This window comes from Callithrix jacchus, chromosome 1 (assembly GCF_049354715.1).
Source record: "Callithrix jacchus isolate 240 chromosome 1, calJac240_pri, whole genome shotgun sequence".
Lineage (NCBI taxonomy): Eukaryota > Metazoa > Chordata > Mammalia > Primates > Cebidae > Callithrix > Callithrix jacchus.
Window position 1 is genome coordinate 170,174,885 of NC_133502.1, and position 26,129 is coordinate 170,201,013.

At 53.5% G+C, this 26,129-nt stretch overlaps 1 protein-coding gene across 49 annotated transcripts in view; it reads left to right on the forward strand.

Annotated features, from left to right (window-relative positions):
• The window catches only part of DAB2IP (DAB2 interacting protein), a 211,232-nt gene that overhangs the window by 110,399 nt on the left and 74,704 nt on the right, over window positions 1-26,129 (forward strand). For 37 of the 49 annotated variants that reach the window (XM_078375548.1, XM_078375564.1, XM_078375492.1 and 34 more), the window contains one exon: window positions 16,064-16,206. The exons of the other annotated variants lie outside the window; for them this stretch is intronic. Coding sequence is in view for 27 of the 37 variants with exons in the window: in XM_078375492.1 (XP_078231618.1) it covers window positions 16,064-16,206 (143 nt within the window). In the remaining 10 variants the exon portion in view is untranslated. The remainder of the gene's footprint in view (window positions 1-16,063; window positions 16,207-26,129) is intronic. 49 annotated transcript variants of the gene reach the window in all.

Genomic DNA, 26,129 nt, shown 5'->3' on the forward strand with positions numbered 1-26,129 from the left:
AAGTGGAGAGTCGTGTTTGAAGGTTTAGCTGAAATTAGGTCTCAGGGCTATTTTTTGCGAGATGGAGAAGGAGAAGTGTCAGGGAGGGGAAGGCCCAGGGGGCTGGCAGAAACTGCAGATAAACTCAATCCTGATTGATTTCAGATGCTTCTCGGAGCAGGTCTTTGGTTTCTTTCAACAACTCACTTTCACTGGGTGCCTGGCTATGCACATCCTGCATAGTCCTGATGCTGTGACAGAACAAGGTGCAGTTATCTCTGGCCAGGAAGGACAGAGAAGAATTCTTAGAGCAGGGACTTTTGGGGCTCAGCTTTGAGGGTTGTATAGGAGTTCGTCAGAAACCAAGGGAGATGGTTATTTCAGTTGGTGAAATGAATAGAAGCAAGCTAATGGCCTTGTGTGATTGGAGTGCTGGATGGGTTGAGGGCCTGGAGAGAAGATGAGAGATCTTGGTGGGTGAGTGGAAGCCTTTGGACTTTCTCCTGCAGGGCACAAGAGCCACAGTGGATGGTGGCTGCGAGTGGAGCTAGCAGGAGACCTCTGGTGTGTGGATCTCAGGTTTCCCAGCTTCTCACGCCTCCTCTCACTCCTGTAGCCTCCCTGCACCCTCTCCATGTTTCAGCTATCTTTCTGTCACACAAACACCAGAAACAGGCATGCGAATGCAAACATGAGAGCTAGTGGGTGACCCTCCCGCCTATGGCTGTTGGAAATGATCTGGTTCAACCCTTCCCTATACAGAGGAGGGACTGAGAATCAGAGAGGGGAGGGTCCTTTCCTGAGGTCACACAGCCTGTCTGGGGTAGGGCCTGGAGTTGAGCCCAGGTCTCTGTCCCTCTCCCCCTCATCCAGTACTCCTCACCCCTTACTCCTTCCTGCCCTCTCCTCCCAGCTCCAGGAGGTCAGCCAACCCGTCTGAGCTGAGCCCCTCTCCTGGCCCCCATCACATTTCCTGGGAGGAATGCGTGTTCTTTGGCCCAGCTGCCTTTGAAGCCCCCGACAGCTCCCTCCTGCTCATCTGCACACTGCCCCCTCCTGGCCACCAGGCTCCAGCTGCAGAGGGACCCGCAGTTTGGACTGGGGACATGACTTGAGGTCCAGGAGGGGCATTCTCTGCTCCCTACACGGTTGGCCTCACTGCCCCCCGTTTGTGCCCTTTCCAAGCTACACAGGCTCCGGGTGGCTGTTGGGGTGCAGAACAGAAAAGCCAGCTAGGCTCACAGATCAGAAGAGCCAGGTCTGTCCCAGGGTATATGGGGAAACTGAGGCCCAGAGAGGAGCGGCTTGCCCAGGATACTTGCTGGAGCTCCCTCCACTGGCCCAGGCTGCTGTGGGTCCATCTCAGATGACGTTCACTTGGGACAAATCTATGTTTGCGGCCCATCAACCAGCGGAGGGATGTCAGCCATGCAACCCTGACTTTAACAAGGTGGCAGTGCTGGACCCCTGGGTAGGGTCCTACCATGGGTGCCCCAGTTTTCTCCTTGAAGTATGAGGAGTTTGCCAGTTCTGCTCCATGAGCCAGAGTCTCCTGACTGAGCATCCGGTGTGTATTCAGCAGCTGGGCAGGGTGGTGGGAGAGCAAGCCCCATCCCCTCCACCCTCACCCTCTCCATCCCTGCCCTTGATGGAGCCTGATTGGTATTAAACTATTCAAACCCAGAAGGGACATCACTGTCATTTTGGTCTGTGTCTGCCTTCTGCAGGGGGCATCCCCCTTTTCTGCAGAGGGAGTGTTAGAAGGTGGGACTCACAAGTTGTTGAGGGTGGCCAGGGTGGGATAAGGATGGTGCTCGGGGCAGGAGTATGGGGACAGGGGGTCTTGGAGCCTCTTGAATCTAAGAGTAGGCCAGTCTGCCGCCTGGGACAGAGGTGGGACTGCTGCAGTGTTGGTAGGGTGGAGAGCTGTCCCCCTACCCCATTAATAAACAGGAAGGCAGTTTCGTGAGGTCCATTTTATAGCTGAGGAACCCAGGCTCGGGAAGGGGAAGGGCCTGCCCTTCTCGGGTCTGCAGCGGGTGAGAGGCAGGGGTGGGAGCCCAGCTCTGGTCTGTGAGTCTCTCCGCGGTGTGAACAACTTACCTTCCTCTCGCCCTTTGCCTTTCTTTATTCTTTCTTTCGATAAATTTTTCATCAGCACTAACTGTGTGTCAGGGCCTATGCTGGCCATTGAGGATAAAATAGGATGAAAACGTAGTTGCTACCTGCAGAAATACAGAGGGGTCAGCTGGGGTTTGGTGAAGTCATTTCCAGGCAGGTGAAGGGGAAAGGATGTTCCAGCCAGCTGGGACAGCCCCTGCACAGGCCGGGACGTAGGAAACAGCTAGGAGCAAATGACAGCAGGAACGGAAAGCAGTTTAGGGGCTGAAATGTGAGGACGTAGCTGGAATGGAAGCAACAAGAGATCCATGGCAGTGAACAGAGCAGATGGGATCTGAGGCCATATTAACAGGAGTATAAGGTCCTCAGCAAGGGAGGTGAGGTGGGCTAGAGTAGGCCAGAGCAGACATGGAGTGCAGCATACTTGACCAGGCTGAAAGAGATTGGACCTCCTTCAGTGGTCAGAGACCAAGACTGGGTGGGGATCCATCATGGAGTTCGGGGGACAAGCAAATCGCTTTTCTCAAGCAGGTTCTCAGGAGCCTGTTCCACCCCGTCAACATCTGTGCTCAGAATGCCCTTGCACAGGGGTAGGGGGTAGGAGCCCACTTCAAGGAGCCCTGGAATCTCCTGCCTCCTCCTGGCAAGGGTCAGCTTGGCTTGGGCAGCGTGAGTGGAGGATGGAAGTGAAGGTTACAACACAGCCTCAGTACCCCCTCCTCTTCCTGCCCTGGGGTCTTCCAAACGCATGCGTCAGCCATCCCTGCAAACTCCGTTTCCCCAGCCCTGCACTTAAGCCTGCTGGGCAGCGCAGAATCAGATAAACTGGTTGGTTCCCATTGAGGTGTAAAGGCTGCCTCCCCAATCCCTGCTTATGTCAAGTTCAGTGACGGGCAAGTGGAATGCTCTGTGAGGGCCTTTCTGCCTCTCTTCAAACCTACTCGGGGTCCTGGGGCTACAGTGCTGGCCCCTCCCAGGGGTAGTCCCCCCCACAGACCCAGAGATGGAGCAGGATTAGAATCTTGGCTCTGTTCTGTGGGATGGCTCAGGCAAGTTGCCTCACTCTCTTTACCTGTCTGTAAACGGGCAGGAACCCCTCCCCACTGGGCGGCTGTGGGGGCTCAGTGCCTGGCACAAGGGAGCATTCCCCAATGTTCACACCTGCTCACCTCGATCGTGTGAGGGGTATACCTCTTCCCCTCATTTCCCCCAGAACCCCAGGTAACTGGACAGATCCCTCCCCATTCCACACTCCTCTGTCATGGCCCCAAAGCAACATCACCCCTGGCTGAACTTCTAGGGCTCAGCCCTGGCGCTAGAAGGTGGAGGGGGTGGAGGCGTTCCTAGGGGACCAGAGACCAAGTTCTCAGGTGGCAAGTTCAGAGGGAGGTGGAGGTGTCTGCACAGGGCAGTTTCCAGCCAGTTGGGGGCAGCAGAGGGCAGCGAGTGGACTCCTGGGTGGCTCCTCCCAGTAAGTGTTGAAGTCCCAGGGATTTGTGTGTCTGGGGCCACAGGGAGCAGCCCACTGTGCTAAACAAGAGCCCACTGCTGGGCTGGGGCAGCTCAGGTCTGGGACCATCTGTCATGGCTGGGCCTGGCATGACTGACTGCCATCTGGGCTTGGGTAGACCAGAAAGCCAGGGCTTCTGAAAGGGGACCCTGGTCAGGGACACTGGATGGAACAAGGTCTGGGGTGGAGACATCTATCCATGAAGAGGAAGGGCACAGGGTGAGGTGGACCAGCATGTGATCTGTCAGGCAGGGCCGCCGCACTGTGGTCACTGGGCTGGGGCCAACAGACACTCAGTCACTGCCACCCTTGGGTGGGTTGAAGGCACCTGTTCATCTACCACTGCTTTGAGAGGGGCAAGGTGGGCATTGTTCGAGAGGCAGGGTGGTGGTCAGAGCTTGTACCCCAAGTCCCACTGGCCCGGGTTCAAATCCCAGCTCTACCACCTCTGCTGTCTGTACAAGGATCGGGGTTGAATCCCGTTCTGTGCAGTACTCTGGGTCAGGCCCTGTGCTGAGCACTTTCTGGTATCGTCTCATTTAATCCGTACAACCTGAGACTCAGGTAACACAAATCTCCCTCTTTGAAGGTGACAAAATCAAGGCAGATGCGGAGTGAAGAGTCAGCTGAGGATGGCTCCACTCACGGGCCTGGGTGTTGAGGTTCTCACAGCGCCTGGCCCACGGCACACAGCCCAGTCTTTGCTGGCCAGTGTTGTTTTCCTCCCCATCTTACTGATGAGGATAATGAGGCCCAGAGAGGGGAGGTGCATGGTCCTGGGCCACACAGCTGGCAGGGACAGAACTGGCATTTGGACCCAGACCACCTCCCAGTCTCCCTGCCTTCTCTTGTTCTGCCCCTGCTTTGAGCAGGCCTGGCCCCTGGGGTCGGACACCCAGGGTAGGAGAGAATTGCTCTCCTCTTGCCGTCCTGCTCTGTGGCCCTACAGGTCCTCTCCTTTCCTGGGAGGTGGGGGAGACCTGCATGTCACGGGCAAGGCTCAGATGCCTTTCTTTCCCCACCTCCTCATGCTATGAAAATGAAACGATCAAGTGGCATTTTGGTAGGATTGCAGACATAATTATATCTGAGTCGCTGGGTGGGATTTTTTTCCAAAGCCAGGAGGCCCTCTGTGGAGGTGGCAGCAGTGGCATCTGTTTCCAACACAAGGCTCTGCATCGGGATGAGTAACTTCTCCTGTGGAATTGCTTAGAGAACGTCTAAAATGAGCTGAGCTTGTTACTCCCCTGCTCTGGCACCTTAGATGGCTCCCAGCAGGGTGGGGTATCCAGTTCCCAGCCTGGCATTCAAGCCCCCCAGGCTGTCCCAGCTTTCATGTCTTTGTATGAACAGGTCCTTCTTCTTCTTTTTTTTGAGACAGAGTTTTTTTGCTTTTGTTGCCCAGGCTGGAGTGCAATGGCACAATCTTAGCTTACCACAACCTCTGCCTCCTGGGTTCAAGGTTCATGCCTATAATCCCACCTCAGTCTCCCGAGTAGCTGGGATTATAGGCATGCACCACAGTGCCTGGCTAACTTTTGTATTTTTTTAGTAGAGATGGGGTTTCTCCATGTTGGTCAGGCTGGTCTCAAACTCCTGACCTCAGGTGATCCACCCTCCTTGGCCTCCCAAAGTGCTGTGATTATAGGTGTGAGCCATCACGCCCAGCCTGTGGACAGGTCCTTCTGCCCACAATTCCTCCCCATTTCTCTGTCTCCAGAGCTCATTAGTGCCATCCAGGGCTCTGTCCAGGCTGCAGAACACCCCACCTGTACACACTCTCTCACGGACACTGTGACTTCATTATCCATCACATCTGTCTCTCCCACCAGACAGTGGTCACGTTTTCAAGGACAGGGACTATTTCTGATTTGTCTGAACTCCTGGCACTGGAGCAAGGCCTCACCTGTGACAGGCTAGTGAGGGGCTTGTGGAATGAAGGTGCATGTGACAGAGGGAGACAGGGAATAAATGAATTAAATGGAGTAATTGCAGGGTGAGCAGGGAAGAGGGTGAGCAGCGAGCTCCCCACTTCTGCCAGCCCCACACTGTGTATCTGAGGTCAGAGTGGCCCCCTGCCTTGGGAGGACAGGTCAAGACAAGTGACCCAGCCCACCAGAGGCCCGACGAGGACACCAGCCCTTGCCTTGAAAAGTGCTGGGTGTGGTGGCTTACGCCTGTAAGCCCAGCACTTTGGGAGGTTGAGGCGGGTGGATCACCTGAAGTCAGGAGTTCTAGACCAGCCTAGTCAACGTGGTGAAATCCTGTATCTATTAAAAACACAAAAAATTAGCCGGGCATGGTGGCACATGCCTATAATCCCAGCTACTCGGGAGGCTGAGGCAGGAGAATTGCTTGAATCTGGGAGGTGGAGGTTGCAGAGAGCTGAGATTGCACCACTGTACTCCAGACTGAGCAGCAGAGTGAAACCCTGTCTCAAAAAAAAAGAAAGAAAGAAAGAAAGAAAAGAAAAAGAAACTGACCTTGATTCTACCCCATACCCATGGGCCTTCTGAGGCCAGGACTCCCAGGTGAACCTTGGCCCGCAGATGGTAAATCAAGCAGGAGGAGAAATAGCCTATAAAATCCTCTCCCCAAATGGTACATTTTGTATTCTGTAGTGAAAAGGGCTTTTAAAAGCACTGCTTACTCAGGTGGATTTATGGGGTTTTCCCCACCCCTCCCTCCCACTAGTGTTTACTGGTCCTCAGGCCTGGAGCTCCCTGGGGTTCTGTTGTTTCCTTGGTGGCTCTTGGTCCAGGGAGAGAAACCAGATAGCACCTGTATCCTGCCTTGCTGCCCTGGGGCCGCCCCAGCCAGCTGGGTGCCTGGAAGTGCAGGGCGATCCTACCCAACAGAACCCCCCTCTAGCCTTGCACAGGCCTAAAAGTTCTGCCATTAGTGCCCCTTTGTCCCTAGAAGATCCTTCCCATGTGTTGTCCCCTACAAATGGGTCACCAGGGAGGCACACCCAAGCTGGAAAGGATATAGAGATCAGCTAGACCAAATCCCCTCATTGTACAGCAGGGAAACCGAGTCACAGAGGGGCTCAGGTGCTGGCTCAGTGCCTCAGTCCAATAATGGAGTTACATGAGGGCTTTAGCTCTGGAGCAGCCTGTCTGCGTCGGACCCAGCCCTGCCGATCGCTTCCTGGCCATGTGGTGCTGTGCAAATGAGTTGCCCTTTCTGAACTTCTGTTCTCCGTCTGCACATTGGGTTGTGAGAATTAAACAAGAGAAGTCATGGGAAGCTCTCATACAGTGCTTTCAGCTTAGACAGGGCTTACTAAATACTTCTAATTCGCAGCATCCTATTGGAAGAGCCCTCATTAGTATTAATAGCAGAGTTGGGTTTTGACCCCAGAGTTCTAGACTCCAAACGTGGTTTTCTTGCCACTCATGCAGTGCACAGAGGACAGGATAGGGGAGTTCTGCTGGGGAGTGAGCACTGAAGTCAGCAAGCTGCCCTGGGAGGACTGGCCGGGACCTCTGTGATAGGGCGTGGAGGCAGGTGGAGAAAGTACAGACCCAGCTGCAGGGGTGTAGCTGCCCGGTGGAATCAGCTTCCTTGCAGCCACATGGCCCTGAGTGTCCAGCTCCCCACCCTGAGGCCAGGGTTGGCTGAGAGCTTAAAGAGCTGATGAGGTGTTTGTAGCCATCCAGACCTCTGGGACAGGCTTATTATGCTAAGGCAAGTGTCAGCTGGAGGATTTATGGGACAATGAGTCACTCCCTGGCTGCTCTGGTTGTCACATCCCAAGCTGAGACCTTGGGAATGCGTAATTGGTTTCTGTTTGCCGATGTCTGCTTAGTCCTGGGCACTGGCAGATACCAGGAGGGCCCTGCGGACGTCCACAGCTCCCCTCCCAGCTTTACCTTCACCCTTTTCAAGACTGGGCTCCTCTCTTTTTCTTCCGTTAGACTCTCAGTGTTCCTTAGGAGTCCCCTTTACTTGGGTGTCCTCTGCACTGGGGAAGGGATGACAAGCCCAGGCTCAGGTGGTGGTGTGTAACTTGGAGGCTGGAGGGACCTATGGTAACTCCAGGGGCCTCCCAGGGCAGCCAGACTCCTCACTGTCCTACTGCCTCCTCCAGCCAGTCTGCCTAGATTGCTCCCAAGTGAAATCCTTTTGAAAAACCCCACAGAGCACTTTCTCTGTTTCCTTTTATATCATCAAATATGTGTTAATTCATTCAGGAAATATCGATAGAATAGCTGCCAGGTGTCCAGCACTGGAGACCCCGGCTGCCATTGGCCCCTGCCCTGGACCACAGTTCAGTATAGGGTGGGGGAGGCACTAAACAAACACACTCAGAATTACAACTGTGATAAGTCTGCAGGGAGACCTGGCCTCGTGTGGGGACATCAGGGGAGGCCTCTAAGTCAAAGACTGAGGAGGTACCTGGAAGGGTGTGGAGGGTCTTCCTTCCCAGGCAGGAGGAACGGGCCAGGCCCTTCTGACTAATGGCTTGGCTGGTCTCTGGTGGTCAAAGGAAGTAATAAAAAACTATGATAATGAAAGTTATCATGAGAGCAATGACAGCAGTTTGTATTTATTGTAAAGTTTCTTCCGTGCATGATCTCACTGAATCTTCACAACCACCTTGTCCCCATTTTACAGCAGAGGACACATGCATGGAAGGTTAAGTCAGGAGGCCAAGGCCCCAGAACCATTACATGCTGGAATCACCTGCTCTCACCCTCTTCCTGGGAAGGATGAAAGATATTTACATTTTACCTGGGGATTCCTAGAGATTGGATTACCCTGAGAACCTAAAGAGGTGTGTCAAACGGTGGAATTTCAGGTGTGCTGTTGGGCAGGAAAACTGTTTAGGACAGGGACCTTTAGCTCTTGACAGGGAACAAAAGTCACATGTTCAGGGAGGGAGCGGTAAAGACAAACTTTCAGAGCGAGAGAGAAGTGAAGCCTCACAAAGTGAAGCCCTGCAAGAAAAGCGGGGAGAAAATGGGCGATTGTTTTGGAAGCAGTGAAGAGCTGTTTTCTGGCCTTGGTCCTGAGATCTGGGCTCCCAACTCAAGGTTGCTCAGCTGCTTGCCCTTCCCATCCTGGTTGTGAATTTGAGCACATGTGGGCCAGTGTGTTTCGCTTGCGTGTCTGCACAGTTCTGTGGGTGCCTGATGATAGTTGAGTACTTTTTTTGTATCTGTGGGCTTTTTTCAGTGTATTTGTATGTTAGCTTATATGTTTCATGACTGTGTGTGTGTGCTTGTTTCAGTGTATTTGTATGTTAGCTTGTATGTTTCATGACTGTGTGTGGGCTTGTTTCAGTGTATTTGTATGTTAGCTTATATGTTTCATGACTGTGTGTGTGTGTGGGCTTGTTTCAGTGTATTTGTATGTTAGCTTATATGTTTCATGACTATGTATGTGTGTGGGCTTGTTTCAGTGTATTTGTTAGCTTGTATGTTTCATGACTGTCTATGTGTGTATTCGTTTGTGTGCTGATCGGTGTGTACGTGTTTGTGTGTGTCTGTATGCGTGGTGGTATTAGGGGGACTTACATGCTTACGTATGCATTTCTTTGCGGGTTGCCTTTCCTGTGTGTATTTGTATGTGTGCCTGTCCTTGAACTTGTGTATGTTTCTGGCCTTGTATATTTCTCTATGTGAACATGCTTAAGTGTGTATTTTAACACAACAGTGACCCTTGAGTGTCAGGGTCCAGCTTCATCCTGGGGTTTCCCCGAAGGCCCTCAGGACCTATGAATGTGTTCTCTCCGTATGACTTAAGTAGTCTGGCTACTTTCTCTAGGTGGTGTATGTGGCGATCTCACTGGCATGAGATTGTGGAGGATTCTATGGGCACAGGGTGGCCTGTGAGTCGGTGGCCACCAGGAAGGCACCAACTTAATCCCAGATTAACATGCCTCCCCTCTTTGCCTGTCTCAGTGTCTGGCGTTCCAACATTAGTGAGTCATTCTCCAGCTGGGACCCTCTTTGATGTCGTGTACCCTTGAGGGGAGGAGGCCAGAGACCCTGGCAGGCTGCTGAGGGTAGAGACCCAGGAACAGGGAAGAGGGGGGGCTAGGAGGAGTGGTTCGTCTGAAGGATTTGGGCAAAGCCAGAGAATTCTCTGATGCCATTAGTGCCAAGCCTGGGGCGGCCCAGGCAGCCTGGCCCCGGAAGCTGCTCTGACTTTATAGAATCATCAAATTTCAGCCCTGGAAACGAGCTTGGTGATCGATCACTCAGCCCAGCCCTTTGCATAGCAGGTGGGAAGACTGAGGCCCAGAAACAGGAAGTGTGGGCAGCCTGGGAGGTTCTTGAAGCGGGGATGCTGAAGATACAAAGAGCACTGGGCAAGAAGCAGGGGACCCAGGTTCTCATGGCCCCACCTGGTGACACTGGACAGGTCCCACTGCCCTCTGGGCCTCAGGTGCTTCCTCTGTATCATGTGGGCACTGGCCTGTCTGCCCTCTGTAGGCCCTCCTGGCTCCCACCCTGTGACTCTGGAAGCACGACCTCTACCCTTTTCCAGTGCTGCCACCAGCCTGCCGTGGTGTCAGGTCAGCCTGGCAGCCTGTGCAGCTAGCATTTCTCCCCTCCTGGAGCTGAGAGGTGGCAGGATCTGGATGGGATCTTCTCCTCCCTTTCCTGTTTATTTATATGTGCTTTTGGCATTCGGGCGAAGCCCCAGAAAGATATTGAGAGACATGCCTGTCAAAACAGCCTCCCTTCTCCAAGGCTCTCTGTTTGGGGATGGGCTTTAGAAACCGCTATGGGAGGAGCCGGGCCTGGGTGGAGGGAGGGCCCGCAGGGTTCTTTCTCCATCCTGAGTACTGTCTTGGGGTACCCGAGCAGGCAGCTGAGGGCTCAACAGGCTACGAACGTCTGCCAGTCCTGCCTGCCCATCTGCAGCAGCCCACATCAGTCTGTTGAAGGGGAGAGGGTGATGAAGACAGGCCTGGAGGAAGGATACAAGGACAAAGAGATGCTGGGTTTGGGGGAAGAACTCACCCTTGACTGAGCACCTACTGTGTGCTAGGCATGGTGCTCAGTGCTTCACATTCAGGTGAGAAGCAGTGGCTTTGAGACCATTGGTGACATGGGGTTCCTGGGTGTCCAGGTGGCGGTGCTGAAATGCAGATCGCCGGTTCCCTAGGGGAACACAGGCAAGGACAGCACTGGGCAAGGTTCCCCTCCCTGGGGGTGGGGAGGCTCCAGGTCCTCTGTGGGAGCCCCCTGTGGCAGCCCCCTGTGACAGCCCTGCTCTCAGGGCCTCCCTTTCTTCCCTCCTGCCTTGGCTTTGGTCCCTGAAGCCTATTACAGTGCCTGGGGCTGCATGTGGGGAGGACAATCTCAGCTGTCCATTCTGTTCCTCTATATGTGGGAGTCCCCACGCTGTCCACCCCAGGGGCCAGAACTCTCCTGGTTACAGTCCCAGCTCTGCCACCTTCAGCAGGTGGCTTACCTTCTCTGAGTCTCCATTTCCCCACCACGAAACCCAAAACATCCTGAATTCTGAAGCCCTCATCCTCCCAAGGATTCCTGATAAGAGGCATTGGGCCCCCCTAGGCATCCCCTCCTAGAGTGAGGGTGACTTGTCAGAATGGAAGCTCAGTTGCTGGTAATATGTCATCATCATCACATGGAATTGATTGAAATTAATGAATGAAGAAGTCATGTGTCTTGAATTCTGAAAGACCTTTGAGAAAGTCATTCAGGACCTTCTGGAGAAGGAGCGGGGTTGGGGTCCAGATGTCAGATGGTGGTATAGTGGCAGGAACTGGGGTGGGAGAGCTGCTTAAGGACTCAGGTCCTTCCAGCCAGAGACCCCCCAGCCTCTCACTCCTACTCAAATTGCCCTGTGCTTTGGTAAGTGATATGATGGAAGCCTAGGGGCCCTGGGGATCAGCTGGTGTAGGAAGGGTGTCCAGATGGGCAGTGGGCCATCCACAGAGAGTGGCAGGGGCTACACAGCTATCCATGCCCAATCATCAGGGAACGAGCTGGGTAGGTGGCAGGAGGCAGCAGGCTTGTGCAAAAGCCCTGGGGCCTTGGTTGACCTCAGCGCCATGGCACAGCTGCCTGACAAGTAGATGGGGACATGGGCTGCCTTAACAGAGGCAGAATGCCCCATCTGGGGAGGGAGCCATGGGTCCCCGCAGACTGTGTAGGCTGCTTGCTGAGCTTTAGACATCAGTCCTTGCTCCAGTGAATGAAAGCTGAGGCCTCCATCTGAGCAGCCCTGCCCGCCCCGTGCACTTTGGACATCAGGAGTCTCTGTGAGGTTGCTTTAGGAAAAAAAAAAGTGCTTGTTTAAAAGAGTTCAAAACTACCAAACTGGATGACACTCTGTGGCTCCAGAATCACTTTGCAAGCATGTTCATTCATGTCCCTCTCCCCCTGCCAGGCGGCCTGCAAGCCCCTTGGAGAGCCCAGACAGACTCTCACCCTTGGTGGTCATTTACCTGCTGGGGCAAAAAGAGGTGGTTGTGCTCAGCCAACATCAGTATCGGTCACAATAAACCTAGCAACTACTGTGTGTAGTTGCTTAATAGTTACTGTCTTTCTGGCGACATTGTACCTCATTTCTTCCTTCCCAGGGTTCCATAAAGTGGGTATTATCATCAGTCCATTTTATACATAGAGACACTGAGGCTCAGAGAGATCTAGTAATTGGCCTAAAGATTGTCTGAATGAAGATTTGAGGCCAAGCAATGTGAGACGAGCTGCCCAGAAGGCATGGTCACAAGCGGGGGCTCCTTGGGTCAAGGGCCATCTGTAGGAGAAGTGGGATAAAGCCAGGCGTTAGGGAGTGTGGCTAGGGGTCAGAGTCTATCAGTAGGCAAGGGAGTGATTATGGAGACTACTTATAATATCCTTGCAGATGAGCTAGGCCCAACACGTTACTGCAAACTGAGTGTGTTTAACAGTCCTGTACGTGTATACGAGATTCCATCTGAGAATGATATGTGCCTTTTGTTGAGCACTTATTGTCTGCCCCACTCTGAGCCTACAGCTTTATCAGTCTTTTGTTTGCTTTCTGAGATGGAGTCTCATTCTATCACCCAGGCTGAAGTGCAGTGGCATGATCTCGGCTCACTGCAACCTCTGCCTCCCGGGTTTGTGTGATTCTCCTGCCTCAGCCTCCTGAGTAATTGGGATTACAGGCTTGTGCCATCATGCCTAGCTTGTTTTTGTATTTTTAGTAGAGACAGGGTTTCCGCATGTTGGCCAGGCTGGTCTTGAACTGCTGTCCTCAAGTGATCCACCTGCCTCAGCCTCTCAAAGTATTGGGATTACAGGCCTGAGTCACCATGCCTGGCAGCTTATTCAGCTTTTATCTGCCAATTTAATCCTCACTGCAGCCCCCCACCTATTTCACAGAGGAGAGGGGCCTTGACTGTCAATTCTTGCAGTGAGGGGTCTGTGGAGCTGAGTTTGAGCCCCGTGTGCCTGCCTCCGGCTCGGTTCTTAGTCACTGAGCTGTCACTGGGCTCCACTAGGGTTCTGGAAAGTGGGTATCAGGAACCTGTTAGACTGAATGATTTGCCCATAGCCCCTCAGTTAAAGGTTGTCTTTGGTCTAGAATAAGAGTTTCTGACTTCAAGACCGGTCAGCCCCTCTTTCCAAATCTGGGCTACAGCTGCCTCCAGAAATCAAGTCCCAGGAGCTGCCCCTGAAGGGACAGTAGAAAAGGTTTGCCTCCCTTCATCTGGCAATGAGGGAGAGGACACCCTTGGCCCTCCACCCCCATGAAGGAGTGCAACAAGCTGTCTGACTGGGCAGAGCAGGGGACTGGAGTCTGAGGTCCTTGATTAACCTTGCTTTGTGACCTTGAGGAAGTCCTTTCCCTACTCTGGTCCCAGTCACCCTCTAATTCAGCCTTCGCATGTGAGTCCCCTTCTGGCAGTGGCTTTCCAAGCTGATGAGTATTTGTTAAGCCTGTCATATGCAAGGTCCTGAGCTGAGTCCTCTGGGGAACACAGGTCTTTAGGTGGATGTGTGATAGGATGGGTGGGTGGGTCAATGGGAACCCTCTCTGTTCCCTGGAAGAATCACTTTTCTCATGATCTGAACTCCCTGACCTCTTGAATATCCATCCATTGCTCACCCCATAATGTTCATGGCTATCTTGGCCACTCTTTCTAGCACATAATGGCTCTCAATAAGGTGGAAGAGTGAATATGACAGGCGGTATTAGGAGTCCCCAAGGTCATTGTCAGTTTGGGTGGGGGAGGTACCATTCCAAGTAGGCTTTAAGGAGGAGGCTGCTTGTCAGAGGAGCATTAAGTAGAGTCACAGAAGGTAGAGTGGGGAAGAGGAGGTGCTACATGTGCATCAAACCTCCTAGAGGGGAGAAAACTTTTTTTTTAACTCAGAAATAGGATAAAGCCATCCATACTGCTCCAGCATGAGCTACGTAAATAGTGAAACATACTTCTTCGTTCTTTGTATCTCAAGATTGCAAAAATTGTGAAATTTCCATCAGTGTAGAAAATAAAAACCGAGAACAAGTACAAGCCCATGGGATAACTTGCTTGACAACCTCTGGGAGAGGAGAACCCATCCAAATTAGCCAGGTGCAGCCCCCTCCCCTATACCTGGCAAGAGGCATTGGTTGGGAGAGCTCAGAGCTCAGAGCTCATGCAGAAGTGCAGGTCGGTGCCTCCATGCTGTGTCTCCCAGAGAGCCTAGTGGTCCCCTGGTCTGCCACCATTTGTGGTCCCTCTGCAGTAAGCATTGCCTTGTCTATGAGTCACACCTCTGGAGAAGGGTCCTTCCTGCAGCCTCTAATACCTAAGAGATATCTGTGGCAGCAGATGAGAATACTCTGATGGATAATTCCAAGCTGCAGAGGTGAGAGGCATTTGGGCTCCACTGCCTGGGATGGCCTTCTGTTGAGGTAGCATTTCAGGTGGGCCTTGAAGGACACACAGAATTACAACAGGTGGCCACAGGGGTAGGTCTCCTGTGGAAAGGGTAAGGAAAGATGAAAAGGCAGAGGGAGAAAGATAGGAAAAGGGAAATCTTGAAAGCTCTCAAATCAGCCAGTCCCGGAAGTTGGGTGTCCTTGAGTGAGTCACTTTACCTGTCTGAGCAAGCTTCATTTGCAGAGAATGTTTTTCTGTCATTTTCTGTCTGTGAGGGTGACATGAGATGACTTTTGTACAGCCTATGTTTGACCTTGTCATACTGAAGATGGACAGATGCAGCCCAGCGCCTGTGGCAAACGTCCACTGCTCCTCTTGGACAAAGAGAGGGCTGCCAAACTGACCCTTTACTTTGTGATGGATGAAATGTGGTATTCGGATTATGTATAGTAACCTCAAATTAAGTTAATATCCCACTTACCACCTGGAATTGAGACTGGGGTGGGTAAGCCCCAGAATCACCCCCTCTCAGGGGACTCTCCCTCCTCCAGTTTTCCTCTCCCTCAAGCTGCCTATAGGTTCCAAGCCCGGCAGGACCCAGGCTGTGTCCCCTGGGGCCCCCACATCTATCCCATCACTTGTACAGGGAAGATCGGTTCGACCTGTGCGTAATGAACGCCTGTCTCCTCTGTCTCTTCCATTAGACCAGGAGCTCTTGGGATGGGGAGGTGGGGAATTAAGCTCTGTTCTGTCAGTGCAACCTGGTAGGTGGATAAACGGCCTGAATAAGGTTCCCCAAATCTTGAAGCGTTTAACTGGGATACTCAGCAAACCCTTTAGCCCCTCGGACTCCTCCCTGAGCTGGGCGCTAGGAATCCCATCCCCAGGGTGGTTGTCCTTGCTTGGGATACGTACAGCGGTTCTGGGCAGGGGCTCCACCCTGATATCGAGCGACTGCCGCTCTAGGAAGGAAAGTCGCCCAGTATTCGGGGCTAGGTGGCCAGGGCACAGCCAGGCGCAGGCCAGCCGGCGCCTTAGCCGACCACGCGCCCGCTCTCATCGGTACCACCGCAGGCTGGGAGCAGCGACCTCGCGGCGGAGGAAGGCGCTGTGTCAATCCTCGACGGGGTGGGGGGGCGTGGATTCCTCCAGGTGGGTGGGGGTGTGTGACCTCGCTCACGGAGGACGGGCTTGGAGGCGGCGGGGAGGTGAGAGGAGCGCCCGGCCCCCGCGGTCCCCGGGGCTCTCCGCCCTTCCGCAGCCCCGCCCCGTAGTCCCGGTACTCCTCGCTCGCCCCGGCGCCCGGGGTCTCGGGCAGCCTCGGCCGCGGTCGGCGCGGCTCGGCTCGGCGTCGCCATGGCAACAGCGGCTTAGGGGGCGGGGGCGACGTGGCGGGTGGGGTGGGCTGGTCCGCGCTGCGCGGGCCGGGCCGTCGGCGCTCGGTCGGCGGGCGGGCGGCGCGGGCCGCGAGCTGCTGGGGCCGAGCCCGAGCCCGGCCCGCCCTCGGCCGCGCGGCCGCCCAGCGAGGGTGCGGGTCCCGCGCGGGTCCCGGCCCGCAGCCGCCGCCGCCGCGCTAACCCCGCCTCCCCTTCCCCCTCTTGTCGCCCCGCGCGCAGGGCTTCCTCAGCCGCCGCCTCAAGGGCTCCATCAAGCGCACCAAGAGCCAGCCCAAGCTGGACCGCAACCACAGCTTCCGCCACATCCTGCCGGGGTTCCGGAGCGCCGCCGCCGCCGCCGCCGCCGCCGCGGACAATGAGAGGTGAGCCCGCCGCCGCCGCCCGGTCCCCCGCGCCGCCGCCTGGGGCTGCGCCCCGGAGGGCGCGGGGACAAAGCGCGAGCCCGACCCGGGGCGCGCCACACGGGGGAGGGGACCCCACGCCGCCGGCCGGGAACTTGTGGGGCCACCTCAGCCGGACGGGGTTCCCGAGGGGAGGACCCTGCGCCTCTCTCCGGGGTGAGGTGAGGAGAGGAGAGGAGAGCAGAGGGTGCCCCCGGCGGCCCCGGGCGAGGCCCGGCGCGGAGTGCCCTCTCGGGGAAGTCCTGCCTCGCCTGTCCGAGGTGAGTGGGCATTGTTTCCCCGGCCGTGCGGAGCCGGGGACGGAAGTGGCGCCTCCGCCCCCGGACCCATCCCCCTGCCTCTGGAGCCCCTGGATATCAGATACAAAAGACATTTTCGGCCGGGTTTGGCCGAGACCGGGCGCTGCCCGTGGTGAGGGGAAGGGTGAACATCTGGAGAGGAGGAGCAGGGGGCTGGGCCACTTAGTGGGCACATCTGCTCTAAGTAGGGCGCGTGCTCTGCTGGGGGCTGGGGCGAGCAGAGCGGGCAGTACCCAGGCCCTGAGCTGGGGGCATAGCCTGAGGCTGGGGAGCCAGGGCCGCCTCCTCTCCAGTGTGGGCAGCTGCTTCCCTCTCTCCCTCCCTCCCTCCACCTCTCCACTCTCAGGGGTGTCTCCTACTCCCTGTTTCCTTCTCCTGGGCCAGAGGGGAGCAGGTGTGGAAATTCCGTGGGGAGGTGGCTGGTGGGGCAGAGGGGGAGAGGGAGGAGGAGGTGGTTCAACCTGCCGGAGACGCTGGCAAAGGAGCAGGCTTCAGCTCGCAAGGGCAAGCCATCCTGTCCTCCAGGGGGCACTGGGCGGACACAGCCTCTCAGGGCCCAGGTCCTCCCAGAGTGGTGCCAGCCACAGGCACCTTTCCACTTAGGCACAGGTATGGTGATGGATTCCAGTGCGGGTTAGAACATGTCCCTGCCCAGCCTGTGGAGGTGAAAGTACCCGCAGGCACCGAGGAACCTTTTCAGCATTCAGCCCGAACATCTCAGACCACTGGCATCTGCCTTCTTAGGCTGTGTCTGTGTTGGCACTCCCTGTAGGGGAGGCATAGGTAGCATGAAAATGTCTCTCCCCTCCCCCTTGGTTCTAGCAGGCAGAGGAGTACAAGTCATAGCCCAACTCCTGCCCAAGGCTGAGTGACTGTTTAACTGACCCCTAGCATCTTCCTGGAGAGGAGCACTCCCACCTCCCGGTAGAATGGCTAGACCTTTAATTTCCATCGGCCCAGAGCCTTGCTCTCCAGTGCGTCCTCACCACTGCCTGCAGCTGGTTTCCTGCCCCAGCTGCCAAGCCCAGCCTGAGGCGGGACCCTCTGCCTTTCTCTGATGGCCGTGGTGCCCCAGGGGACCAGGCGTGCCCTGGCAGGAAGATGCAGCCAGGCCAGAGCTCAGCGCTGGGTGCAGCCACTGCGTCTTTGAAAATCTCGCTTCCCATCTTTGTTATTGTCTGGGCGGCAGGCCACCCGGTTTGCTGCCTTCTTCCCTCCACCCGGCCCCTGCCTTCGGCTCTCTTCCCCAGGAACATGCCCTTCTCCACGTTTTCCTTGGCGGGGGTCAGGACCCTCTGCACCCGCATGCGGGGGCTTGTGTACGTACCCCATTTTGTGTGCATGTGGTGGTTGTCGGGGGAGAAGGAAAGACAGCAGGCAGTCTGGCCTCTGAGTGTGTCTGCCCTCCTGGGAGCAGGCGGCATGCATGTCATGTTTACCTCCTTACAGCGGGAAGCCTGTATCTAGAAGCCGGCAAGTGCTGGCTAGCCACCCTAGCCAGAGGTCGGGGCATGGCCAAGACCACCTTGTGCTGGTCCTTCCTCACTTGGCCTCAGGTCAGCCTTGCCTCACGGTGAAGGGGCGCAGAGTGGGGGTTGGGAGTGAAACTACAAGCCTGTTTCTGGAAACGGTAGGAAACGGTAGCGGCTGGAGCAGAATGTCACTGGCAGCGGTGTGGAATTGTCGTATTAATTTTCTATAAACAAAATCTGGCTTGGTGGGTTCGCTGGCAAAGGAAGGGAGCCTAGATTTCCCATGGACAAGCAGAAAGAGTGGGTTTGAAATTCCTCTACCCAGCCTTGGAGCTGAAATAGGCTTTCACAGGACTAGGGTCTCCTGATTTGTTGCTTTGCTTAGGAATGGATTCATCGGCTGCTACTGGGATGGATGGGCAGAAATTTCTCCGGGGCTGTCCCTGGAGTCATCCTGTTTGGAGTTCAGTGAGTAAAAACAACTATGGTGACCCCACCCCCACCCCAGCTCATGGCCAAACCTGGATGAGAGGAGCGGTGCCTCTCCCTACTCTGATGTGGTGTGGTTGTGTTGTTGAAGGCTGGGAGGACAGGATGGGCTGCCTTCGGCTTGGCTTTGAAGCGAGGAAGGGTTGTGTCCTGGCTCCATGGGACCCCCTCTGGCTGCCATGCCTCTGGCTATGGAGGGGTAAGTGCCAAGATGCTAGCCTTAGTGAGTGGGTGGGGATAGGGATAGGAAGGAGGGTAGGGGCTTCTAGGGTGTTGAGTGGGAGCCCTGGTCCCCATGGTCTTCTCATGTAGATGAGCAGCACAGGCACTCTAAGGTGGCCGCTTGAGTTCTGACTTTAGATGAATGTTTCTGGTTTATATGGCTGCTGAAGAGGCTTTGTTGAATGCTGTCTGCGTGCTCTGCAAGCTGCTGTGTTGGGGAGGTGGTTTTTTTGCGCTGGAATTCTCTCATCTGGAGGTTGGAAACCAGTAGGTTCTGTGCTGGGATTTTTTGGCTCCCTGGAAAAGGAGTCGGTTTTAGGTGTGGGGATGCCAAACCTGGCTGGTTGGGAGTGAGGGTTGCTGTCTGGTTGTGAGGCTGGGGGTCAGGCCAGACAGGACTTGGTGGGCATAGCTGGGCTCTGGGGGTGGGGGACTGTAGGACAGGCTTGAGCCTTTGGACTTACTCTTCTGAAACAGCCTCAGGGGAGGTTGCCAGCTGGTCTCCACAGTCCCTGGGTCCCTCAGACACTCATTTCTTCTTCAGAGGCTTTGGCAGTAAGCACCAGGGACAGGTGATCATTTCTCCTGGGTAACAGAAATATATGCTGCTTGGAGCACTTTCCAGGTGAAAGGTGTGCTGGTAAAAGCATTTTCATTTTGCAGACTGGAAATGCTGCCGCTTCATTTGTGGGGCTGTTTTAATGTTGGTAAAAGTGATAGAGGATGTGGTTCTGTCAGCCCAGAGGATAATTTCCAAGTCATTCATTTATTTATTAATGTTCCTGAGGAGCTAGGAGGGTCAGCTAGCAATATTATGCTTTCCTCATTCCTTGTCTCTCCTGATGCTGTTTCTGGGTGACCCTAGCCCTCCACACCTGCTGGGAATATGCCTCCTTTGGCATGCTACCTGTCTAAACTTATCCCAGTAGTTACTCCAAAGCGGCTGTACCCTACATCGTATTCTTCCCAGTCGGCCTCGTGCAGAGCTTAGCTCATAAACGCAGGCAGCCCTGGTGCAGGTAGGCAAGGCTGCTATGTGTAGAGTTAAGGATCGATTCCTCCTTCCAGAGTATGTGTGTGTTGGCTGGTGTTCCCACACCTGAAAGTTACTAATGGTGGAATTCCAAGTGATGTGGGACTAGGGAGGGAGATGCAGTACTTGGATGTTGGGGATGGCAGCTTCCAGGGACCCTCACCTGGCCCTGAGTAGGCGGGAATCAATTCTGCCCCTGTGGTGAGACAGTCCGTGGAGGTGGGAGAGTGAGAAAGGTTGATGAGGAACAGGGAAGTGGTAGTTAGGGTCTGTTTTCCTGCTTTCCACCAGGCAGGGCTGGGCACCCACATCTGGTGTTTCTTGCCCTTGTTCCCTCCCCTACTATAGACAGGGAGGGCCTGGTCCTTTTTTTGGGACTGATCTGTCAAGCATGGTAATGTCGAGATGATAGTGCAGTTTAGACAATTGCCAGAGGTAATGGGATGTATGTGATCTTTGGATTTGAAGCCAGGCATTCCTGGGGCTTCAAGTCACATAACCTTTCGGAGCCTCAGTTTGCTCATCTTCAGAATGGGGATGATGATAATCATGTTGCTGAAGATTGTAACATTAATACTTTCAGCACACATTTCATAGAAATTGTCCAGTTCAGTGCTGTTTCCTTGGCATTTAATACTGGGTCATGTACATTTCTTAAATGTTTCTCAAATTCAATCAAGTAATAATGTGTGGAAGAGGTTAGGTTAATAATGTCATAGATTTTCAGTTAATATTGGTAAGGTTAAGCCACTGCATATTGGTAAGCCTCAGTTTTCTTATCTACAGTGTGGGAATAATAAGCAATAATGTGGCCTCATCCTGAGGTTCAAGAGATAATAGATGTTGCTGTGCCTGGTAAGGTGGATTGAGTTGTAAGAAGGATCATTATTGCCTTAAACGTAAGAAACAGTCGTTATTACTTAAAGCACAAGACATTTTCCTGGGGATTCCTGCCTATACCTGGGAAAGCAAAGTTCTCATATGTGTTTTAAGAATCAATTTTAAAAGTTCATTTTTCCATCTTCTGTTTGGGTCATCCGTGTTTTTAATCATTTAAGCATTGAGGTTATGTCTAGTTTTTCTTTATTAAAAATGATACTAGGATTTAAATCCTCTATGTTTCTGATTTTTCCCAAAGCATAAAGTCTCAGAATTACTAGGTCAAAAAATATGAATAGTTTGAGGGTTTTTTTTTTTTAAGAAAAATGTCACCCACCGAAAACCTGTAATAATTCACACACCCCCAGTGATTTTTGAGAGTGCTCACCTGTTTCCTCACACCCTTCAAAACATTGGATGTCATCATTAGAACAGTCTTTGTCATTTGGACAGGCAGGAAAACGGCGTTTTGTTGTTATTTGCATTGATTTGCTTGTTGTTGATTGAATACTGCTTTCCTGAGTTTCATGGCCAGTGGTGGTGCTTCTTTTGAGACTTGCCTATTCCTGTCCTTTGCCTGAGTGTTCTGACAAGCCTCTTACAGGATTCTTGGTTGCTCTATTTGGTCTTCCCCAGCTCCGAGAGGTCCCATTGTAGGTGGATCCTACATGTGAAATGAGCCTCTGCCTTCCAAGAGGTATGAGAGGGAATTCACTAATTACCTGCAAGGAAGGGTCACCTGGCTCTCCCTTCCTCCTCCGCTCCGTAAGGAAATCAGGTTTAATTCCTCATCCCTGTATCATAAAGAGGCCCTGTATTTACACAGCACTTTGAGAGGTCTTCTGGCCTACAGGGTAGGTAGACAGTGAAAGGGCTGTTCTATGGCCAGGAAAACTGAGGCACACAGTCCAAGGCACGGAGGTGGGGCCTATGCAGAAGCCAGGCATTGGAACCAGATCCCCTCCCGACTGCAGCATTATACTTGAGCCCCATGGGCACCTTTGGGGGCAGGGCTGACCAGCACGGGAGCACATGATTCTGAGTCTCCTCTCCAGAGAGGAAGGGGAAAGCCACAGAATACGACCTGGATGTATGGAAGAATCAATTTATTTCTTGCTTTCTCATTTTTATTGCCCTCCTTTTGGTTCTGCAGCTCCCTCGTGTACCTTCCCAAGATCCGAGCTGGGCAATATTTTTAGGAACGATGGAAATTAGCTACTGAGAAAGCCAGGCTGGGGTTTCAAAGGCTGGAAAAGCCTTTCTTTGCACAAGTATCTGTATGTCTGTGTACATTTTTTGTGTGTCTTATAAGTGTGTACTTGTCCTCATGAAGGTGTGTGTATATATTAATGTTCTTGTACATGTCTATGTATTTAATTGAGTTAATACAGGTGAAGTATTTGGAACAATGCCTGGCACATCATATGGGGTGAGACTTTATAAAGTAGCTGGTTTTGGAGGCCAAATATAGGCAATTGCATATGATTCAGTCTGTGTGCTCGGTATAAGTGTTGGCTACCGTTGTTATTATCGTGTGTTTTCTCCTTAGGTATACATCTACCAGTTGTTTGTACATGTCTGTGTAAGGAGACCCTGTTGTACCCATGTGTATAGTGTGTTCTCTATTTGAGCTTTGAGCACTCATGTGCATACTGGTGTGCATGTATTCTCTTCTCCTTCTTTCCTTCTTTCTTTCTTTCTTTCTTTCTTTCTTTCTTTTTTTCTTTTTCTTTGTGAGATGGAGTCTTGCTCTGTTGCATGATCTCAGCTCACTGCAACCTCTGCCTCCTGGGTTCAAGCAATTCTCCTGCTTCAGCCTCCCAAGTAGCTGGGACTACAGGCACATGCCGCCACACCCAGCTAAGTTTTGTATTTTAGTAGAGATGGGGTTTTACTATGTTGGCCAGTATGGTCTCTATCTCTTGAGCTCCTGATCCACCCACCTTGGCCTCCCAAAGTGCTGGGATTATAGGTGTGAGCCACTGCACCTGGCCCCAAGTGTACACGGACACTGAACTGGCCAGTGTGTGAATAAGCTCTCTACCTTCTTGGGGAGCTTCTTTGCTTCCCATCTCACCTTTGGGTACCAGGCAGAGCCCAGGCCCAGGTGCCAGGTCTGAGGGGTGCCATGGGACCGCTTCCATTCTCCTTCAAGTAGCCCTGCCTATTTCCAGGCCCCATATTGGAATATGCAAATCGACTCTTTAATGGAATTCCTTTGCAAAATATTACTTGAACCAGAAAGTTAATTACCAGGCTCTAATTAATGGCTATTTTAGAAGGCCACAGAACAGAACTGGAGGATATCATAAGAGACCAAAAAGGCAAGAAGGAAGAGCATCCAGCTCCCCTAGCCAGCTTGGTGACTCCTTCCAGGGTGGCTGGGTACGCTTAGCTTCTCCCCTGCTCTGAGCTGCCAGCCCACTCGCTTGTGGTGATTGGCTGTGAGTAAATGAACGCGCCCCTTGCATGAAGAACCTCTGGAGGTTCTAGTCTTTTGGCCATCAGTGCATCCATCTTTGAGGTATTCTGGGCAGCATCTGCCTAATGGTGGGGTGAGGAGGTATGGATAGAAAACCTGGGCTGGAGTGGGGCTGCACCAGCCTCACAGCAGCCAGTTGACATGCCCAAGGCCTGGGCTATGGGAGGGACAGTCACTGGCCACTCTGCTTTCCCACCCCTCTAGGGTCCTCTAGGCTACCACCTGCAGGCAAGCAACCCCCCAGTCAGAGCCTGGGAGCTTGGGGCAGCTTCCCACAGCCAAACCTCCACCAAGGGCCCAACTCCCTCCTCTCTGCTTCCCTCTGAGCTCATGGTGGAGTCACCTGTGGCCCATGTGTGATGTGAGAGCTTGCTTGCACACTCCTTCCTTGGGCTCTTGCTCAGGCCCTGCCTCTGTGACTGTGGGTAAGCCACGGTTCTCCTCTGACCCTCCTTCTACTCATCCATCAAGATGAGTGATTGTGCCCGCCCACCTACCTCAAAGGACTGGCTGGAAACTCTCAGGAGATTATAGTGATGGAAATGATAGGGAAGTTTCCCCTCCCAGCTGGGGTGTGCTTGTGTTACCATCCCCTCCTGAGATAGAGGGCACCTCTATCCTTCATGGGCATGTGGCTGTCCTACCTTGTGTATACAGGCCATGCTGCCTGTCCCCTGGGCATGCACACTTCCTTGTGGAAGCCACCAGTGTGCACCAGATAGCCCCTCTGGGCCACATGGGTGATGGGGTGAAACCTATGGGAGGGAGAGGGAAACAGGGTCCATCCCCAACCACAAAGGTTCCTGGCACCCTACCTGAGAATTCCCTGGAGAAGGGGTAAGAAGTGACCCCAAGGCTAGAAGTCAGGCTGGATCTTGAGGGCAGGCCAGAAATAAGACCTCCCTTCCTGCCCCTCCCTGTGCTGGCTTAGGAGGCCTGCGTTCTGCAGACCCCCAGGGTCATCCCCTCATAGACCTCAGCTGATGACAGTGCCTTGGCAGTGGGCTGGTTGGAGGTACCAACAGAGTACTTTGTGCCCTATGCAGAGACATTTAGAGTTAGCCGGTGAATAACTGAATATGCTTAAATTTTTTAAGAGGGATGGACCAGTGGGCAGCCTCAAGCTGTACTTTTTTGAGGTTCCCCCAAAGGCAGCCTGAGTAGGTTTTTGCCACCTCCACCCTTCTGCCGCTTCCTTCAAGTTTTCCCATCTCTCAGTTGGGGCTAGTGGTACATCCCTGCGTCAGACGCTCTGCCGAGTGATTACTCCTTGGCACAGTGATCTCCCATCTCCCCTTTTCAGTGGGCAGCCCCCACGGGGGAGCAGAAGAGCCCATCTTCCTCCTGTCCCAGGTAACCCATCACCCCCAGCCTGTTGCCCTGAGCTTTCTGGAACAAGCAGGGCCCTTGTTTTCAGGCTGGGCCCGATTGTAAAAGAGTGCACTGGGGAGAGATAGAGATGGCACCAGGGTAGCATGGGCCCTAATTTGATGCGACATTGTCATGGGGAGTTTTTATACTGAGGGCAGTGAATTAGTGTAGTGTCTCCCTGTGCCCACTGACTAAGGTGAAGTTAATTTCATGCTCTGCCTTTTTGACATTCATAATCAGAGCGTTGTATTGCAGCTGCAGATTGTTAGCAGGTGAAGGATGTGTGAGCCTCAACAATTACTGTTTCTGGCTGGGGAGGAGATTGATTAATAGATTGTTCCCAGCCCCACCCCCTCTGCTCCTTACTCCCCTTTGTGCTTTCTTTCCCTCTTTCCAACTTGCCCACATTTCATCAGGAAACTAAGTGGCTATGACTAAATCCCTACTCTTGTGTTAGAAACCAAGGGCAGAGGAGGACCTGTCTGAGGAGGAATTGCCCAGGACATCTGGTAAAATGCAGATTCTTGGACTCCACCCCAGACCTTCTGAATTAGACTTTCTGGGTGAGGTAGTCTTGCTTCCCCAAAGTTTGCTCCTTTTGCAGGGGCGCAGGAATTGTGCCCCAGCTGTGTGCTGGTGACTTGCCTAAGCACTTCCTGTGCTGTACTCTTACTGATTCCTCATAGCAAGAGGGCTTTTTGTTTCCCATTTCACAGATGAAGAAACTGAAACCCAATGTGTGAGTGTCCCAGAATCACACATTGGAGGAAACCCAGTAACCAGGCAAGTCTGTTCCCTAGTTGATGTCAAGATCCCATTAGTAGCATGTCATGCTCTTTTTCTTTAAGGCTATGATGCCTTTTGAAATAAACCCTCCTCAGAGGAGTTTCAGTAGTCCCTTTCTATGCCTGCACTGGGATCCCAATGTGAAAAGCTCCTCCCCACCGGTGAGAGTGCTTGGAACAGTCCGGGCATCTGTGACCGATCTACATTTTGCAGCTGAGGTGGGTGAGACTCCGAGAGGTGAAGGGGCAGAGGCAAGAGAGGCTGGAACTCGTCTCCTAACTCCAGGTCCAGTGCTCAGCCCACCTGCGCCACCAGGGCCTGCTCTTCTTGCTGACTCCCTGGTTGCAGGTGGGGAAACTGAGGTTCAGGGAAGTTTACTCATTTGCTTAGGATCGAGTGAGTGGCAGTAATGCAATTCAAGGTCTGCCAAGTCAAATTCCATAGGACAGAACTCATCGGCATTTTAGGACTGGACCATGTACCCTTGGCTCCCTCCCGGGAGTGGAATCTTCCAGACCTGTTGGTGGGTCTTGGCTCAGGGAAGAGAGTGACTGTCCTTGGAGATACTAGGCCAGGTGGGGTGGGCTGCACTCCCAGCTAAGGAGGCCGGGCACCACTAGGGTTGTGGGATGTGATGGGGGATCTAGGCCTGTGAGGCAGGCAGCTGGACTCTGAACTTCGGGCTGTCTTACTCCAAAACTCCGTCCTCCATACCGCCAGTTGCCGTGGAGGTTAATAGCAGGTGTGCCTGAGTCAGTCTCCCAGAGCTGGTCTAAGGCCCAGTTCCACCAACTGCTTTCCCTCTGAGCTTCAGATTCTCTATTTCAGTAAAGCAAAAATGAAAACAGAAA